Source organism: Dreissena polymorpha, chromosome 4 (assembly GCF_020536995.1).
Source record: "Dreissena polymorpha isolate Duluth1 chromosome 4, UMN_Dpol_1.0, whole genome shotgun sequence".
Classification (NCBI taxonomy): Eukaryota; Metazoa; Mollusca; class Bivalvia; order Myida; family Dreissenidae; genus Dreissena; species Dreissena polymorpha.
In genome coordinates, this window is record NC_068358.1 from 80861599 (window position 1) to 80882236 (window position 20638).

A 20638-nucleotide genomic window follows, 5' to 3' on the forward strand; every position below is an offset into this window, starting at 1 on the left:
AACTCTGTTTTCACAGAGCAAGGGTCTTGTATATCTCTGCAATCACTTTTTGTTCCCCAATGCATGCCACCAGATTTATTACTAGTTATAGCTCAAGTTACAAAGCCTTGTCTTAATGAAATAATATTTTATTGGACATAAACATTGTTGACACCTGGCCAATCCACGCAGGTTGTTCTAGCTGGCAGGGACTGTTATTCAGTCTTGAAGGAAACTGGGATGGTTCAACAACCTCTGGGCTTGATATTGTCACTTTGTACAGAATAATTTGCATTGCCTGCAAATCTGTAGTAGTTTCCCCTTCTTCAGGCTTTTGAAGACGTGGACCTGTACAAGAACCAGACAACCCAGGACGCTCTGTTCTGGTTGAATATCATTTTCACGGTCATCTTTGCCTTGGAGATGTTGATGAAGTGGGTGGCGTTTGGCTTCCGTAAATACTTCTCCAGCTTCTGGTGTTGGCTGGACTTCGGGATCGTTGTTGTGAGTGGATTTATGTTGTTGTTTTTTTCTGCTTTTGATACAAAGTAAGCTTGAAAGATTGTTTTGTAAGGGTATAAATGTGAAAAAGTATTCCTTGAAAATAATAAAGATTGTTTAAACTGTTGAAGGACGAAAGAAGCAATTTTAAAAAAACATATTTTAAATGTAAGGAGTTTTAGATAATATTTAAATCAGACACAAAATTAAACACAAATATGTGCTTTATTTTTAGCTCACTTGATTGCTCAGGTTAGCTTTTGGGATTGGTCTTTGTCCGTCGTCTGTCCATCCTTATTTGGTTGTAAACACTCTATAGAGGCCACATTTCTTGTGCGATCTGCATGAAACTTGGTCAGAAGATTTGTTTAAATGATATCTTGATCAAGTTCCAAACTGGGTCATGCTGGGTCAAAAACTAGGTCACTAGGCGAAAAAAAAGAAAAACCTTTTAAACACTGTAGAAGTCACATTTCAAGCCCAATCTTCATGTAACTTTGTCAAAATGTTTGTCTTAATGATATGTTGGTTGAGTTAAAAAGTGGTTCCGGTCCGTTGAAAAACATGGCCACCAGTGGGCGGGGAAGTTTTCATTATTTGGCTTTAGAGAAACCTTGTAAACACTTTAGAAGTCACAATTTTTGCCCAATCAGCATAAAACTTAGTCAAAGCATTGGTTTTATTGATATCTCAGACGAGTTCGAAAATGGTCCAGATTGGTGAAAAAACATGGCCACCAAGGGGCGGGGCAGTTTTCACTATATGTATATAGTGAAAACATGTCAACACTCTAGAAGATACATTTTTGGTCCAATCTTAATGAATTTGGTCAGAACATTTGTTTTCTAGATACACGAGTTAAGTTCGAAAATGGTTCTGGTTTGTTGAAAAACCTGGCTGCCAGTGGGTGGGGCAGTTTTCTCTATATTTATATAGTGAAAACATGTGAACACTCTAGTAGTCAAATTTTTGGCCCAATTTTCATGAAATTTTGTCAGAACATTAAATTATGTGTCCTAGATATGAGAGTTGAGTTCGAAAATGGTTCCGGTCCGTTGAAAAACACGGCTGCCAGGGGCGGGGGTGCATTTTTCTTATATTAATATAGTAAAAAAGCTTGTTAACACTCTAGAAGTCACATTTTTTGCCCAATCATCATGAAACTTGGAATAAAAATTGGTTTTATTTATATCCCAAATGAGAATAAAAATGGTCCAGATGGGTAAAAAAACATGGCCATCGGGGGGGGAGGGGGCGGGGCAGTTTTCCTTATATAGAGAAACCTTGTGAACACTCTACAGGTCATATTTTTTTATTACTCATCGTGAAAGTAAGTTAATACATTGGTTTTATTGATATCTCGGATAATTTGGAAAATGGCTCAGATCAGTGTAAAAAACACTTTTTAGGGTTGGTCTTTGACTGCCGTCCGTCCGTCCACATTTGGTTTGTAAACACTCTAGCATTCACATTTTTCAAGCATTCTTTATCAAAGTTGCTGAGAAGCTATATGGCCACAAGATCACAATCAATTTTGATAATGAGCAAAATCGTATATTAAATGACAAAATTATTGCCCTTAGATTGTAAAATTTTCACTATATTATACAAAATCTCTGAAAACACTCTAGGAGACACAATTTTGTTTAAGATTTTATGAATCTTGGTCATAATATTCATTTTTGTAAGCAAAGTTTGATCTTTGGTCATGAGGTGTCAAAATATAGGTCACCAGGTCAAATCTTACAAAAACCTTGTAAACACTCCATACGCCAGAGTTTTGGCTCAATACATGTAATAACTAGAAATGGCGCGGCAGAGGCCGACGCGTATCCCCACGCCGAATGTTTGACCTAGGTGTGCCCCAGGGTTGGTAATGGGGCCAAGCATAGCTGAGATTGACCGTATTGTCATAAGAGAAGTTCATCATCAATTAGAAGTGAATTGGTGTAGAAATGAAGAAGTTATAGTAAAAGGCAATTTTGGGAGGGTGTGGTCTATGTGGGCGGGGCCCCAGGGTTGGTAATTGTGCCATGCATAGTTGAGATTGACCGTATTGTCATAAGAGAAGTTCAGTATCAATTTGAAGTGAATCGGTGTAGAAATGAAGAAATTATAGTAAAAGGCAATTTTGGGCGGGTGTGGTCTATGTGGGCGGGGCCCCAGGGTTGGTAATGGGGCCATGCATAGTTGAGATTGACTGTATTGTCATAAGAGAAGTTCAATATCAATTTGAAGTGAATCGGTGTAGAAATGAAGAAATTATAGTAAAGGCAATTTTGGGTGGGTGTGGTCTATGTGGGCGGGGCCCCAGGGTTGGTTATGGGGCCATGCATAGTTGAGATTGACCCTAATGTCATAAGAGAAGTACAGTATCAATTTGAAGTGAATCCGTGTAGAAATGAAAAAATTATAGTAAATGGAATTTTTTGGTGGGTGTGGCCTATGTGGGCGGGCGCCCCAGGGTTGGGATTGGGGCCATGCATAGTTGAGATTGACCCTAATGTCATAACAAAAGTTCAGTATCAATTTGAAGTGAATCCGTGTAGAAATGAAAAAATTATAGTAAATGGAAATTTTTGGTGGGTGTGGCCTATGTGGGCGGGGCGCCCCAGGGTTGGGAATGGGGCCATGCATGGTTGAGATTGACCGTATTGTCATAAGAGAGGTCCAGTATCAATTTGAAGTGAATCGGTGTAGAAATAAAGAAGTAAATGTAAAATAACCTAAAAAAATGAGTGATAATTTCTGACGCGGCCCCACCCCAACCGCTATAACTTTTGACCCAGGGGTCAGATCAAAATTCCAAATAGTGCAGGGTCGCATATATGCTCATAGCTACCATGTGTGTAAGTTTCAAGGTTCTTGTGCTTTTAGTGTAGGAGGAGATAGTGGCCAGGACGGACGGACGGACGGCGGAGATAACCACAATATCCCCACCTTTTTTTCAAAAAGCGTGGGGATAATGAAACTTTACCAGGATGTTTGTCTGGACAATATCTAGGTCAAGTTTGATGTTTGGTAAAGATTGAATGGACCGACTCCTCTCAGGTGAGCGAACTAGGGCCATCTTGGCCCTCTTGTTATTTTATCAGACTTATTTATACCTGTTTGAATTGAATTTATGACAGAAAATCACATTTATTGAGATAAGTTGTTGACTAAGCCTTCAAAGTCGATTTTCTTGTAGATATCCTTTGTGAGTGGACAGACAGTTTTTGTTTGTGTTTTTTTTTCTGGTTTTGATACAAAGTTAGCTGAAAAAGAATGCTGTGTTCAGTTTTCATTGTTTAAAACTATTCTAAAAAATAATGTAGATTCTTAAAACTTATAAAGGGACAGAGAAGCAATTTAATGAACCACAAATATCTAAAAGTGTTTGAATTATAAGAAGTTTTGAATAATAAAAATATACAAGAAACAAAATGAAACCAACATATTTGTTGCAATTTTTATTCTTTTACTTGACCTTTTTAAAACTATTTAAATATTCTTCAGATATAAGGACAGAAACGGCACTTATGAAAACTTGTTGACTAGTGCATCATCATTCATGTTAATTTGTCTGTATATCTTGCAGATATCCTTTGCAAGCCTTATAGCTGACGCCCTTGGTGGAGCCAATCTCTCAGCCTTCCGTGCCATGAGAACACTTCGGGCTCTTCGTCCCTTGCGCGCTGTGTCACGATGGGAAGGAATGAGGGTCAGTTAGGCAGGGAATAATCTAGAATTTACTATCTATGGGTCCCTGAAATCACAGATTTTAGAACAATGAGTCCCGGGCCAAAATTAAGGAGTCCACCTTGATAAAGAATGGGTCCCAAATTTTGCAAGATACCAAGTAGTGACAAAAATGAGTCTGAATCACACTAGCTCAATAACTATATTTTGCATTAAACTTTTAATAATCTCAAAAACATGTTGAAACCAAAAAACAAATTCAGGGTTATCATTATCTTGTTTGCCTTCACTATACAGGCTATAACATTATCTGTAACATGAATGTAACATGTAACAACATTTCAACTTGATTCAAATCGATAATAATATTGTTGTTAACATCCGAATTGCGAGCTTGATAATATTATTGTTTACATCTGAATGGCAAGCCATTGACCTACCGTTATTAAAGTTTAGAGTTGTTTGTTTTGGATTTAGCTTCAACACCTTATTTCGAGGCATTTTTATGTCCCCCACTATAGTAGTGGGGGACATATTGTTTTTGCCCTGTCTGTTGGTCTGTCTGTTGGTCTGTTGGTCTGTCTGTTTGCGCCAACTTTAACATTTTGCAATAACTTTTGCTATATTGAAGATAGCAACTTCATATTTGGCATGCATGTGTATCTCATGAAGCTGCACATTTTGAGTGGTGAAAGGTCAAGGTCATCCTTCAAGGTCAGAGGTCAAATATATGTGGCCAAAATCGCTCATTTTATGAATACTTTTGCAATATTGAAGATAGCAACTTGATATTTGGCATGCATGTGTATCTCATGGAGCTGCACATTTTGAGTGGTGAAAGGTCAAGGTCAAGGTCATCCTTCAAAGTCAGAGGTCAAATATATGTGGCCCAAATCGCTTATTTTATAAATACTTTTGCAATATTGAAGATAGCATCTTGATATTTGGCATGCATGTGCATCTCATGGAGCTGCACATTTTGAGTGGTGAAAGGTCAAGGTCATCCTTCAAGGTCAGAGGTCAAATATATGTGTCCCAAATCGCTTATTTTATGAATACTTTTGCAATATTGAAGATAGCAACTTGATATTTGGCATGCATGTGTATCTCATGGAGCTGCACATTTTGAGTGGTGAAATGTCAAGGTCAAGGTCATCCTTCACAAGGTCAAGGTCATCCTACAAGGTCAAACATCATATAGGGGGACATTTTGTTTCACAAACACATCTTGTTTCTGTATTATTTATGACTAAGTTACAAAAAGTTAAAGCAGGTTTTCATCCGGGTACTCTAGACAATATCATAACACACTCTATTTAAAAGGTCGATTCTAATTGGTTCGTATTATACTGCAGCAGCTCGACTAGAGCCAATCAAAAGACTTGTTGCAGCCTTCATGCCTCATTTGGTTAAACTCAGCCTTCATCGCTACACTTTTACTCATACCCAAGATGGTTCGTACTTATTGTGATTCGCATATGCGTTAACGGATTCGTTTCAACAATGCGTCCGAGTGGACGCACATATTTCAAAACTATGCGTCTTTTTCCATATTTGTGCGTCATAGACGCGGGACGCGCATGTAGATTATTCTCTGGTTAGGGGCCAGCATTCAAAAAGCTCACTCAATTTATCTGAAGTTGTACTGTAGTGACCTGTATGTAATTAAGGCTTACATGTGCCAATGTCTTATGTTAAGATGTTACTTGTTGTGCAGCTGAAATAGGATAACACGCAAAATTGCTGTAAAATATACTATTTGAATTGTTAATTCACAACTTCACCCGAATGTACTTTTTTCATGTGAATGTTAAGTAACTTATTAACTGTATTTTGACCTTCTCTTAATGGCATAGTTGATGCTGTACATAATGGTATAATGCTCTGCTGAAGGTTGTGTTTTGCATGTCTCTATTTCAGATATTAAAACGTGACACATATTTTTGTAAATTCACTGTTTATGACCCAAAACTCTGACTAAAAGCTTTCAGTATTTAATTCTTTCCCAGTAGAGTAACTCGCAGGCTGTTGAGTTTTCATGCTGTTTGCTGCTGAGCAATATCTTATGGTAAAAAATGAAGCTTTTAAAACTTGAAACTATTAAGAAAGGTCTTTAATGTAATTGGTTTTTTGTAGGGACTGTCAATGGGTCAAAATGCACATCTGTGAGGGAAAGGGTTAAGCATTATAACTGGAGACAGCTCTTGTTAGTTTGAGATTGTCAAATGTCTATGCTTTCAATAGGCTACTACCCTTGTTCTGTTTCCAGATTGTTGTGAACGCGCTGATCATGGCGGTCCCATCCATCATAAACGTGTTACTTGTCTGCCTGGTTTTCTGGCTTATCTTTGCCATCATGGGTGTGCAGTTCTTCAGCGGAAAGTTTTGGAAATGTGTCGACAGCACGGGCGAAAAAGTGTCAAAGGAGATCGTGAAGACCAAGGATGACTGCAACTCGACCATGTATAGCTGGCAGAACAGCAAAATCAACTTTGATCACGTGGGAAATGCCTTCCTTGCACTGTTTCAAATCGTATGTGCAAATTTAATTTTGTTCTCTTTTGTGTATTATCCACGTTATGTGTGGCTAAAGCTCCTCAGATAACTACCAAGCATAAAATATTCATTTTATTGTATACCAATTATATGTATAATGAATAACGTAATATTTACATGCCACTATGACCTCATAATGCTGTTTAAAGTCTCGTTTTTCAAGTCATTTAATACATTTCACACTTTATGATACTGAATTCTGATCTTGTCTTCTGTACATAATACTACTAGGTGGCAGTTTTGATCCCCATTGTGGAATGGGTCTTAAAATATCCTGCAAGTCTTCAAGTACTGGTTCTGCCCAGGAAACAGACTTTGGAGTGTCTCATAAGCCTTGGGTAATTTTATAGCTAAAGTAAGTAGGTTAATTGTATACTATAGTTAATATTTATTGTGCGCGTAGGTGTCTTGTGTGGGCCTTGTTCTTGTTCATGGACAATACTTTCTGTTCAAATGAAATTTTTCATTTTAAGTTATTATCTTCTAAACAAAAATCCAGTTTTGGCAGAAAGTGTCATCCCTATTTAGTAGGTGCAGATTGCAAAGGCTAATCTGGGACGACACTTTATGTAGATGTATAGAGCTCAGTTTAACAAGAACATGGATCTGTGTTTGCAGGCAACGTTTGAGGGCTGGATGGAGGTGATGGTGGACGCCGTGGACAGCGCCGGCATCGATGAGCAGCCTAGCTTTGAGAACTCCCTCTATGCCTACCTGTTCTTCATTGCATTCATCGTCTTTGGCGCTTTCTTCACTCTTAACCTGATTATCGGTGTTGTCATCGACAACTTCAACCAACTCAAGAAAAAGGTTAGCTGGTTTGTTTCTAGAGTTAAGTTTCTCAAATCTAGAATGAGGTTTATTTAATGTACAATTAAGTGTTTTTTTACATATTTTTTTTTAAACCTTCATACTGAAGTTTCAAGTCATCTATCTGGGTACATTTCACATGATTGAATCTGTGAATTGGTGAACCTATTTATTTGGTTGAAACAGTATTCATTCAAGAAACAAATGCATGTTCATGGTTTAAGGAATTATATGGGCTGCAAACATTGATTAAATGCCATATGCGGCTTTTACAGCTTCAAACTTGCCTGTATGATGGCTGTCACTATTTATGGTTTCACGTGTTTCTTTAGAAAAAAGGAACTTTCAAGAAACTCAAGAAAATTGTAATTTTGCTAGGGCCAGGCTGACTGACAGTAGTGTTTACAGACTTTTAGACAATAAATTCAATTCAAAATTTAAGTCTGTACTGTATATGGCATAAAGCTTATTAAGAAAATCATAGGCCTTCACAGTCGTCTATGCCATATAATAATTTTAAACAGTCTTGATTGATATGACAGAAAAGGGTTGATCTGTGGGAAAACTGTTTTTGGTGAGGGGATTGTTTGTTGAAAGGAAGTCATTTTGAATAAAAATCCAGTCTAGTGACAAAGTGGTGTTCCTGATGAGCTTGTTTGACTGCGCAGGCTAATATGGTATGCACATGCATTAAACCCAGTTTTCCCAGCGACCGGTTCAAATATTTTTGGTCAAGAAATCTTCAATCCTATGCAAAAAAACGTATGAATACCTGTGAAGAGAGTGCAATTCTGATGACATTTCAATATATTTGAGCCATTTCAACACAACCTGTATTGTTTACATCCGTAAAGATTTAAAGAAAATGTAACTTCATTGCTTTTGTGATTGGCGTGCAAACCTGCTTTTGTTACAGCAATACAAAACCAAAAAGCATAACAATATTTACACAAAAGGCAATATGGAAAGATAAATACAATAATTATGTGTGCAAATATGCAAAGAATATTTATATTGTTACAATAAGTGTTTTATTACACTATAATTTTCCATAATGAAGATTTTAATCTTCGATTCATTCTTGTATGCAACTTGTTCTTGGAAAACTGGGTTAAATGCCTGTGTGAAGTGTCCCCTCACATCAGCCTGTGTAGTCTGCACATTGTCTGCTTTTCTGGCTTTGTTCATTTCAATGCAGGTTTTTTATTTTGCAAACATCCAGTTATGGGGGGGGGGAGTGTCATCCATGTTTAGTCTTGATTCACATGCATTTAGCTCCATTTCCCAAGAGTGTGGTTCATATGTATTTTAACGTAATGTTTCCCCTTGACTTCAGTATGACGGCAGTTACCTGGACCTGTTCCTCACTTCTGGACAGCGACAGTACTACAACACCATCAAGAAACTTGGAAACAAAAAGCCACAGAAGACAATAAGACGACCAAAGGTGAGAATCATTGACATGATCTGTATATCTGTATGCCTTGCAGAGTACATGTTATACTGAATGCATGCAATATTTTAAACATTCAAACTAAGATTCAATCTTAACATTTACCAAAGAGGATGCTTGTTTTAGGTTTGATGTCCAATGTTTTGTGATTCAAAGTAAGATTGATAATTTGAGTGTTTGAAGTCAAAGTGATTATTTGTGATAATCTTTAAGAAAACAATTTGTTAATTGATAACTACCATTATTTTACATGGACTTAAAAAAATGTGATAAATGTTGACTGTATTATATTATATTCAATGCGTTTACAAAATGGAGCAGCTGATTTCAAATAGAGGCTCTCACCCTTGCACGCCATGTTTTCTTGAAACATTTACATAACCTTAAAATTCCACAGGGTTAAAATTATGTGAAACTTCTGTTCTGCTAGCTTTTGTGCCAGTTCTTAGACCTATTGTACGGGTGTATGCTTCTTGTTGTGCATGATTCCTTGTGATCGTTGCATTGCAACTGTTTATCTATTGCAAGGGGCCCATTGCCTGGCTGGTAAGGCTGCATCACTTTCTTATACCCATCCTTGTGTACCACGAGTTCCGGGTCATTACTTTATGAGCCTCGCACACATTATGACATACATCATTCAACCATGCATCTTATGTCATATACAGTCAGTTTAGCTTCAGAATAGCCTGCGCTTTTGCATAGTCTGGTCAGAAGCCACCTGCTCAGGAGCTTCACTAATGAGGCCATCAAAGCCTTGTATGATTTCAAAGCTTACAGGGTAGCATTTGACTAGATTGCGCGGATGAAAAGGCTTGTCTGAAGCATCGCTGGCATGTATGGCGTAAGACCCATTTTTGCATGGCATAGGTCTTATAATACAAACGCACAGTGGTAACTTACCTAGTGGCACCAACTATCACAAAAAAATCCTTTAAGATTTTGAAAGATATCTAGGATATAATTTTTCTTATTTGATGCAAATCTGTGTAACCTTTTACATACTAGTAATTCAACATTTTATATTTATATGGTTTAAAATAAAAAAATATAAAATAAAAACTTGCAAAAATATTGCAATCCACCATCATCATATGAATTGTATTGACGACAGAGATTTGATCAAGCTATGCTTGGAACCAGCCATCTCCATGCGGCGGTTGATTACAATGACCAGATTAAAAGATACAGCACAGTGCTTTTTGCTATAATAAATATTAAATTGCATTATACCATACAGAAATGTAACCCTATGTATGTAGAATTTTATTAATGAGTATTTCCATTCAAGAATGTTTAATGTTGCTTATTGTATTATTGCACATCATTTTAAACACACCTTAAAAAATTCATATAATATTATGATTACATATATGTTTATTTCCATGGTGTAATAGAAGCCCTGTCATGCAATATTGCATCTTATGTCACAAAACCTTGCGCAATTTGTTATTGGACAGCTTAGCTGTTTACCAAATGCCCAATTAAGCTATCTGTGTCTAATAGTGTAGTAGTTAACGATTATATAATTCTAAAGTTCTGGAACTTTGTCTTATAACCTCATTCTGTTTTAAAAAAATGAGGCACATCTTGCAAAATTTTGTATTATTTAGTATGCGGCCAATTAATAAGTTACTGGAGGTTTTGTGATCTCATTAAGGGACATTATCACCCCTCATCAGAGTATATGGACAGCGAGACATATTTGGAGTTTCCCTGTTCAGATATGTCTGACGGCCCTTTTCATACCACATGGCTAAAACTATTTGGTTTGAAATCACATGTTTTTGCCTAAGTAGTGCATATGTATAACCTTAGAAGTTCCGTAGAAATAGCTAAATGATTCTTTTAATCAGGGTTGTCATTATTAGTACATTTGTTGAAGTAAGTAATTGTTTAAAACAATGAAAAAATGAGTGTGTTTTTCATGAACGAACATTCAAAATTGGCTGTCAACAAATGGGTCCCCCTAGACCCGTGGCCAATTACTGGGTTTATGCAAAAATTGCAAAATGAAGGGGGGCTATATCAGAATCATCATGGGTGTCTTTTTTTCTGTTGTGTGTTTTACAGTGTCCTTTGACACAGACCTGCACAAAGGCTTTCTCCTCAAGTTGTCAATGTATTCTGTCACTGCATATTAATTATGATGTAAAGTTATGCATGTTTAATTATCATCATCCTACGTGAAACAATACAAAAGTTTCCCCCTTTTCACCTTAGACATTCTATGACTTCAAGTCTGATTATGAATATAAACTTATAGTCAAGCATGATATAGTAATCATCTAAAAATTGTGTTACATTATGCCTGTTGGGTAAACACTGGCCACTTGCTGGAGGTCACATATAACAATTCCTCTCTATAACCAGATGATGACAACCCTGTTTAATTGTTTGTGTGGACTCTAACTTAAACTTGCTGTATATAGTGTATTGTGTGACTTATTTTACCAGTGAGTCTGATTTATTTATTAGCATACTCAGGGTTGTATATGAAAGCCTTGTGTCCGCTTCGTATTTGTCAACAAGTTCAATATAATCACATTACAGCCATGTTATGCTTCAAGTCTTATACTTCATGTTCTTCTACCTCTGATCTAGAAGTAACAGCTTTGATGTAGACCGTTGTTCAGAGCTCTTTTATTTTTCAGGATTGCATGGCAAGTGTTATACTGTGTAATATATTGAGAAAGCTCACTGATAGGAAATTTTATCCAGGATATAGTATCATGCATTTTATGATTTCACTCATTTCAGTACTGATAATATTGGTCCACAGAGTCTTAAATCTTTAGACTCGCATATTATTGCCTAAACTCATAGTTTAGTCAAACTCAAGGAAACATTTGAGAACACAAAGTGAAGCATTATGTTGAAACTCATCTTTAGATCGAGAAAAATATCCAAATGGAATACAAATATTGAGTTAATGATACTATTCCCTTCACCTCTTTATTGCAAAGTAGAGTGCATATCCACTTTACCATCATACATGTATTTCTGTCAACACTTGGACTCAGTAAATAATCTTTGTGTTTAAAAAAATACTCTACATGTATGTATGGCACATGACATTGTGTGTATTATTTTACTATGTACAAGTATATTGAAGAGTACTATGAAAATTACATCCTGATTCCACGTAATAGTAATTTTTAAACACCACTTTTAAAGGATATATACTTCAAAATAATAAAAAAATGTTTTGTTGTTAACCTGACTTAATATTGATCAATGATAATGCATGTTACATATCTGGAATGATTTCCATGGGCTGATTTTAAGGTAAATACAATAATAGAACTTGCAAATGAATATTTTGTCAATAATAAGACCTGCTGTACAGTGTTAGGATGATGAAACTTTTCAGACGATGTTGTCACTGTTTTACACAACACGGTGCCAGCATTTTGTACATTATCAAAACTACATTTGTTTTACAGAACAAGGTGCAGAGCGTGTTTTACGACATCGCAGTGAGCAGCAAGTTTGACCTGTGCATCGTGGTTGTGATCTTCCTGAACATGATCCAGATGGCGGTGGACCACTATGGGCAGACTCAGGCAGTCACTGACGTCCTCTCCATGCTCAACATCCTCTTTGTGGTCATCTTCACACTTGAGTCTGTCGTAAAGATCATCGGATTGCGCTGGCACTACTTCACCCAGCCCTGGAACATCTTTGACTTTTCCGTTGTGATTGTGTCACTGCTAGGTAAGAATGGTGGCTTTGGGCCTAGCCCGGGTTTCTCGAACAATGTTTAGGTCCGTTTAAACATTATTAGCTTTGTTAATACTACAATATAATATATAAAATAAATAAACAACTTTCATACTATTTTGTGCTACAACAGGGACTTTGAAATTAATTCAAGTTGGCACAATTGGAAGTTAATACCATTTATTCTTAAAACAGACTTAATAATGTTTGAGAAATTGGGCCTTGTTTTTGTGCATGTCACGTTGTGTGTGCAAAATGATTTAAGTATTTTTATAATTTTTAATGTACTCATTCTACTTAAATTTGATCAATTTTCATACTAACTGTTGTTCAGCATTTTAAGTTTGAAATATATTTTCACCTCAACACCGCAATGACTTACTGGCGCTCATTTATTTTGCAATCAATGCCGTTTCTTAGCTAGGAAGATTTCATCTATGTTAAAATATCTGCATTATGACAAACTTTAAAGATGTTGAAATATCTGCAATAAGACGACTGTTTAAGACTGGTCTTTTAGGGCTTACGCACACAAGACAAACATCATGTAAAAGTGGGTCTTATGCAGCCAGTAGAGCTCAAGACCAGTCTGTGCTTCTACACAGTTTCACAATCTGGTCAGTTGCTACCCTACAGTTACACAATCTGGTCAGTTGCTACCCTACAGTTACACAGTCTGGTCAGTTGCTACCCTACAGTTACACAGTCTGGTTAGTAGCTACCCTACAGTTACACAATCTGGTCAGTTGCTACCCTACAGTTACACAGTCTGGTTAGTAGCTACCCTACAGTTACACAATCTGGTCAGTTGCTACCCTACAGTTACACAGTCTGGTCAGTTGCTACCCTACAGTTAAACAGTCTGGTCAGTTGCTACCCTTCAGTTACACAATCTGGTCAGTAGCTACCCTACAGTTACACAGTCTGGTCAGTTGCTACCCTACAGTTAAACAGTCTGGTCAGTTGCTACCCTACAGTTAAACAATCTGGTCAGTTGCTACCCTACAGTTAAACAGTCTGGTCAGTTGCTACCCTACAGTAATACAATCTGGTCAGTTGCTACCCTACAGTTACACAGTCTGGTTAGTAGCTACCCTACAGTTACACAGTCTGGTCAGTTGCTACCCTACAGTTAAACAGTCTGGTCAGTTGCTACCCTACAGTTACACAGTCTGGTCAGTTGCTACCCTACAGTTAAACAGTCTGGTCAGTTGCTACCCTGCAGTTACACAATCTGGTCAGTTGCTACCCTACAGTTACACAATCTGGTCAGTTGCTACCCTACAGTAATACAATCTGGTCAGTTGCTACCCTACAGTTACACAATCTGGTCAGTAGCTACCCTACAGTTACACAGTATGGTCAGTTGCTACCCTACAGTTAAACAGTCTGGTCAGTTGCTACCCTGCAGTTACACAATCTGGTCAGTTGCTACCCTACAGTTACACAGTCTGGTCAGTTGCTACCCTACAGTTAAACAGTCTGATCAGTTGCTACCCTACAGTTAAACAGTCTGGTCAGTTGCTACCCTGCAGTTACACAATCTGGTCAGTTGCTACCCTACAGTTACACAGTCTGGTCAGTAGCTACCCTACAGTAACACAGTCTGGTCAGTAGCTACCCTACAGTTACACAGTCTGGTCAGTTGCTACCCTACAGTAATACAATCTGGTCAGTTGCTACCCTACAGTTACACAGTCTGGTCAGTAGCTACCCTACAGTTACACAGTCTGGTCAGTTGCTACCCTACAGTTAAACAGTTTGGTCAGTTGCTACCCTGCAGTTACACAATCTGGTCAGTTGCTACCCTACAGTTACACAATCTGGTCAGTTGCTACCCTACAGTAATACAATCTGGTCAGTTGCTACCCTACAGTTACACAATCTGGTCAGTAGCTGCCCTACAGTTACACAGTCTGGTCAGTTGCTACCCTACAGTTAAACAGTCTGGTCAGTTGCTACCCTACAGTTACACAGTCTGGTCAGTTGCTACCCTACAGTTAAACAGTCTGGTCAGTTGCCACCCTGCAGTTACACAATCTGGTCAGTTGCTACCCTACAGTTACACAATCTGGTCAGTTGCTACCCTACAGTAATACAATCTGGTCAGTTGCTACCCTACAGTTACACAATCTGGTCAGTAGCTACCCTACAGTTACACAGTCTGGTCAGTTGCTACCCTACAGTTAAACAGTTTGGTCAGTTGCTACCCTGCAGTTACACAATCTGGTCAGTTGCTACCCTACAGTTACACAGTCTGGTCAGTTGCTACCCTACAGTTAAACAGTCTGGTCAGTTGCTACCCTACAGTTAAACAGTCTGGTCAGTTGCTACCCTGCAGTTACACAATCTGGTCAGTTGCTACCCTACAGTTAAACAGTCTGGTCAGTTGCTACCCTACAGTTACACAGTCTGGTCAGTTGCTACCCTACAGTTAAACAGTCTGGTCAGTAGCTACCCTACAGTTACACAATCTGGTCAGTTGCTACCCTACAGTTGCACAGTCTGGTCAGTTGCTACCCTACAGTTACACAATCTGGTCAGTTGCTACCCTACAGTTACACAGTCTGGTCAGTTGCTACCCTACAGTTACACAATCTGGTTAGTTGCTACCCTACAGTTACACAATCTGGTTAGTTGCTCCCCTACAGTTACAAAGTCTGGTCAGTTGCTACCCTTCAGTTACACAATCTGGTCAGTTGCTACCCTACAGTTACACAATCTGGTCAGTTGCTAACCTACAGTTACACAATCTGGTCAGTGGCTACCCTACAGTTACACAATCTGGTCAGTTGTTACCCTACAGTTACACAATCTGGTCAGTTGCTACCCTACAGTTGCACAGTCTGGTCAGTTGCTACCCTACAGTTACACAATCTGGTCAGTTGCTACCATACAGTTACACAGTCTGGTCAGTTGCTACCCTTCAGTTACACAATCTGGTCAGTTGCTACCCTACAGTTACACAATCTGGTCAGTTGCTACCCTACAGTTACACAATCTGGTCAGTGGCTACCCTACAGTTACACAATCTGGTCAGTTGTTACCCTACAGTTACACAATCTGGTCAGTTGCTACCCTACAGTTGCACAGTCTGGTCAGTTGCTACCCTACAGTTACACAATCTGGTCAGTTGCTACCCTACAGTTACACAGTCTGGTCAGTTGCTACCCTACAGTTACACAATCTGGTTAGTTGCTCCCCTACAGTTACACAGTCTGGTCAGTTGCTACCCTTCAGTTACACAATCTGGTCAGTTGCTACCCTACAGTTACACAATCTGGTCAGTTGCTACCCTACAGTTACACAATCTGGTCAGTGGCTACCCTACAGTTACACAATCTGGTCAGTTGTTACCCTACAGTTACACAATCTGGTCAGTTGCTACCCTACAGTTAAACAGTCTGGTCAGTTGCTACCCTACAGTTACACAATCTGGTCAGTTGCTACCCTACAGTTACACAGTCTGGTCAGTTGCTACCCTACAGTTACACAATCTGGTCAGTTGCTCCCCTACAGTTACACAGTCTGGTCAGTTGCTACCCTACAGTTACACAATCTGGTCAGTTGCTACCCTACAGTTACACAATCTGGTCAGTTGCTACCCTACAGTTACACAATCTGGTCAGTGGCTACCCTACAGTTACACAGTCTGGTCAGTTGCTACCCTACAGTTAAACAGTCTGGTCAGTTGCTACCCTACAGTTACACAATCTGGTCAGTTGTTACCCTACAGTTACACAATCTGGTCAGTTGCTACCCTTCAGTTACACAATCTGGTCAGTGGCTACCCTACAGTTGCACAGCCTGGTCAGTTGCTGCCCTAAAGTTACACAGTCTGGTCAGTTGGTACCCTAAAGTTACACAGTCTGGTCAGTTGCTACCCTACAGTTACATAGTCTGGTCTGTTGCTACCCTACAGTTACACAGACTGGTCAGTTTCTACCCTACAGTTATACAGTCTGGTCAGTTGCTTTCCTATCTCCTTATGAGACTTTAAAACCTTGAGTTACCTGGTAGGGAAAAGGGAAGCTCAAGGCCAGACTGAGTGACAGTGCAGGCTGGTCTGAAGCTGCAATGACATATGACCAGTTTTTGCCTACATGGGCCATATTAATCATGTTTAATTAACAAGCATAAACTCATTGGTGGTGGTTGCACTTTGTCTTTGTATTATTATGGAATCAATTGTGCATGTACCACCCAGTCATGCTGTCTCTATATTTGCACTGGAATGGCAGGCTTATTTCCAGGTATCTTGTTTTGATGCATGCAACCAGTTCACAGGCTTTTTTGCAGTATCAAGTTTGTTTTCTGGTTGCAATTCTGTTGCTGCTCATATTTGATAATTTTAGTAACTTTTATTTGAAGAACTTTCCACAAATGCTGAAAGTGATATTGTTTTGATTAATCAAACTTGTATGTTAATAAATCACTGTTTATTGCAAATATTTGCCCTAAGAATTTTAATACATTTTAAATGAGTGACTTGCAAAAATAAAGCTTTCAAAAATATGATACAGTTTTACTTGAACTAAAACACAACAGTATTGTTGTATCCATTCTATTTTAAAAATAGCATTACATTATCATCAAACAATTGCATTTAAATTTTACTTCTCACATGAAAAATTATTAAGCCAGAATCTTGCATGCTTTGATCACTAACATGTTCTACCTGTATGTAGATGTAATTGCAAGACATGCCAATGGAGGTAAAACCACGTGCAATTAAATGTGTGTCCTGTAGACTTCCAAAAATGCCATTTTAGAGTTCACAATCAACTGAATTTGTGACCTTCTTTTGAAATGACACTGTTTCTAGGTTGTGCATTTTTACTGTCTTATTTTAATGCCAGTAGTGAACACTCAGAGTTCAGAGTGACATTGGTGTAACTGTAGAATCTGAGCTGGTCTCTGGGATAACCAGGCTTATTTGTCCCCTACCGGTAAAACCAGAGGGGACTAATGGTTTGCGCTTTGTGTGTCCGTTAGTCTGTGTGTCTGTCAGTCAGTCTGTTACACTTTTCTTGATCCTGTAATAACTTGTTATTCATATTTTTTCATGAAACTTGAAAAATGGACAGATGGCAATATGGAGATTATGCACGTCATTTCATATTGTTCCTACGTCAAGAATTATGGTTGCTACAGCATCAAATAGACTCGAAATACTGCTGAAAATGGGGATTTTTATTACCATCTACAGGGCAAACTTAAAGAATTACGTCCCCTGAAAACAAAGGGAAACCTATATATTACTGCTTCATGTGAGGTAGGGGACTTTTATTGCTTGGCAATAGTCTTGTTGCTTGTGCGAAACATATCCACCTATATTAACCCTTTCAGTGCGGGAACCGAATTTTGAAGGCCTTTGCAAACAGTTTGGATCCAGATGAGACGCCACAGAACGTGGCGTCTCATCAGGATCCAAACTGTTCGCTATTCTGATAGTATTCTTTGGAAAAAAATGAAGAAAATGCTAATTTTAGAAATTTAGCAGACGACAAATTTCCCAGCATGCAAAGGGTTAACTAGTGCAGGCTTTACAGGCTAATCAGGGACAACAGTTTCCGTTTTTTATGGAACTAGTTGTTTAACCCTTTCCCACTCAGAAGCAAAGTGAAATAGTTATGTGCAAACAGTATAAAACCAGAACAGCATGTGAGTAACTCGCAGTCTGTTCAGGTTTTATGCTGTTTGCTACTCATCAGTTTCTTAGGGTTGAAAATGAACCCTTTCAAACTTGAGTATATTAAGAAAGATATAAATTTAATTTGATTTTCTAAAGGACTTCACATGTGTCAAAGTGCATATTTGAGTGGTAAAGGGTTAAAGGGTGTCTCTTCTGAACGAAAATCTAGTCTAGGAAAGTTTTATCCCTTATTAACCTGTGCAGTCAGCACAGGCTTATCCTCGACAACACTTAACGCACAATGCATTAAGTCTGGTTTTCCCATAGACCAGCTTATATTTTGTCCATCACATCAAGTGTTTACGCTCTCAACCCCTTGATATAATCTAGCTTGGTTTACTGCCCATCTGGTAAGGTCACTGCTGGTCACAGACATTTTTGTTTCAAGGTTAAGTCTTACACCCTTGTCCATCATAGTGGCTTGATCTTGTTTAATTAGATAAATGAAATTTTTAATTATATTTGTTACGTGAAAAATATTATTCTTAAAGCCACTTGGATTTGAAAATGAAATCATTATTGGCTGTAAGGAATTAAAGAAACGGTGTGCTGCTACATGTGAAGGCGTTTATATGTGGCAACTAACAGTATTTATAACCTTTCATTATTTCATGCTATTGACTCTATCAAACACCCATGCATAAGGCTGTGAAGATTTGTTTGAAAAGTCTAGGGTGCAATATGAAACTCTTTAAATGTAGCAATGCTCAGTAGATTTTCTTATTTATTTGCATGTTGGACACCTTGTTGAAATAAAAAAGCACACATTGTGCTTATGCGCATATACAACAGTTTGATGTATAAATTTGAATTTTTCAAAATTCAAAGCTGTATTTATAATAATACAAATTTACACAAAGAAGTCAATTGAAATACACTGAACAATTCTGAAAAGCGTTGGCATTGTTAGCCACTTACATGTACATACATGTGTTTAACATTCAAACTCGAGAGCTCTGAGACAGAAACTAGCGCACTTTGTTTCTGTTCAGATATCGTTGCACTGGTGGCCAGCTACAATGGTAATTCACGCACACAAATGTTCCCTGCTTACTTATGCACTGCTTCCTTGCTTTCCCAGACAACATATTTTGGCTCAGAATATTTGTTGTACTAAGTTTTTTATGTTTCAATTGGGAGAATTTAAGTTTCCTCACTGTCTGTCAGTACTTTGCTCCAAGAGTATGTTGACACTTTTAGGGTTCCGTTCTCTAACACAATCAGTTTTCATCTGATGGTCACCGTACCTCTGAGAATGTGATTGTTAGCATACAATTGAACCAAATGACCATAACCAGCAAATCTCACCAGGCTCATTTGAGGTATGATTTCCATCCAAAATTCTTGTCATAGCCATAACTTTGCTATATGCTGATGGATTTTAAAATTACTTGGCACAAATGTAAACCATCATAAAACAATGTGTTGTGTATAACACCCATGTACCAACTTCAAAGGTTGAGGTTACACTTAGAGGTCAAAGATCATGTTTAGCCATAAAACTCTAAGCAATATTCTGGCCATATATATACCATATGTTGATGGATTTTAAAATATCTTGGCACAAGTGCAAACCATCATAAGAAAAAAGGTTACAAGCAATATTTGTCCCCCTACCTCAAAGGTCAAGGTCACACTTATAGTTGAAACTCATTCTCATGTTTTGATATCTGTAAACCCGCATTAGAGCTGGTTAATCATAGCCTTGAAATCAGTAAAGCCAATGTGTATGGGAAAGCAATTCTAGTGTTTTGTTTTATGGTTCACATGTTGTTCACATTATTTTGTTTACATCTTGTTTTTTTTGTTTCAGTTATTGGTAGGCCAAGTTTGTGCCGCTTGCCAAGGTTATGTTGTGACATGTAGACTAACTCACAGCCATCATCAACAATATGAACTCTCAAAGACTGGTCTTAATATCCCATCATTGTGCATGCACTTACCAAAGAACATAAGTTAAAAAAACTTTGATGATTTCGTCACTGTGAAATAATGAAAACACGCAAGGCTGATCATATCAGCATGTTGATGTTCATGCTTTTTATACAAATATTTTTTCAAATAAAATCAAATGATGGGATAAATAAAATAGCAGGCAATGTTATATCTTTGTAAGTATATTTGCTTGGCAATAAACATGAACAACTAAGCCTTGCAAAATAAACTGATCTTTATTCAACACTGAAGTAGTAGTGTCTTTTTTGGGGTCTTTTTTTATGGATATTTGAATGTATAGAATG

At 37.9% G+C, this 20638-nt stretch overlaps 2 protein-coding genes across 2 annotated transcripts in view; one reads left to right on the forward strand and one right to left on the reverse strand.

Moving 5' to 3' along the window:
- The window catches only part of LOC127879302 (molybdopterin synthase catalytic subunit-like), a 237775-nt gene that overhangs the window by 106654 nt on the left and 110483 nt on the right, over positions 1 to 20638 (reverse strand). The gene's annotated exons all lie outside the window — the stretch shown is intronic.
- LOC127879286 (sodium channel protein 1 brain-like) overlaps positions 1 to 20638 on the forward strand; it is a 118166-nt gene that overhangs the window by 90347 nt on the left and 7181 nt on the right. Inside the window, exons 25-31 of the mRNA XM_052426049.1 lie at positions 310 to 483; positions 4061 to 4183; positions 6431 to 6694; positions 7336 to 7527; positions 8864 to 8974; positions 12427 to 12697; positions 19391 to 19420. Of these exons, the coding sequence (XP_052282009.1) occupies positions 310 to 483; positions 4061 to 4183; positions 6431 to 6694; positions 7336 to 7527; positions 8864 to 8974; positions 12427 to 12697; positions 19391 to 19420 (1165 nt within the window). The remainder of the gene's footprint in view (positions 1 to 309; positions 484 to 4060; positions 4184 to 6430; positions 6695 to 7335; positions 7528 to 8863; positions 8975 to 12426; positions 12698 to 19390; positions 19421 to 20638) is intronic.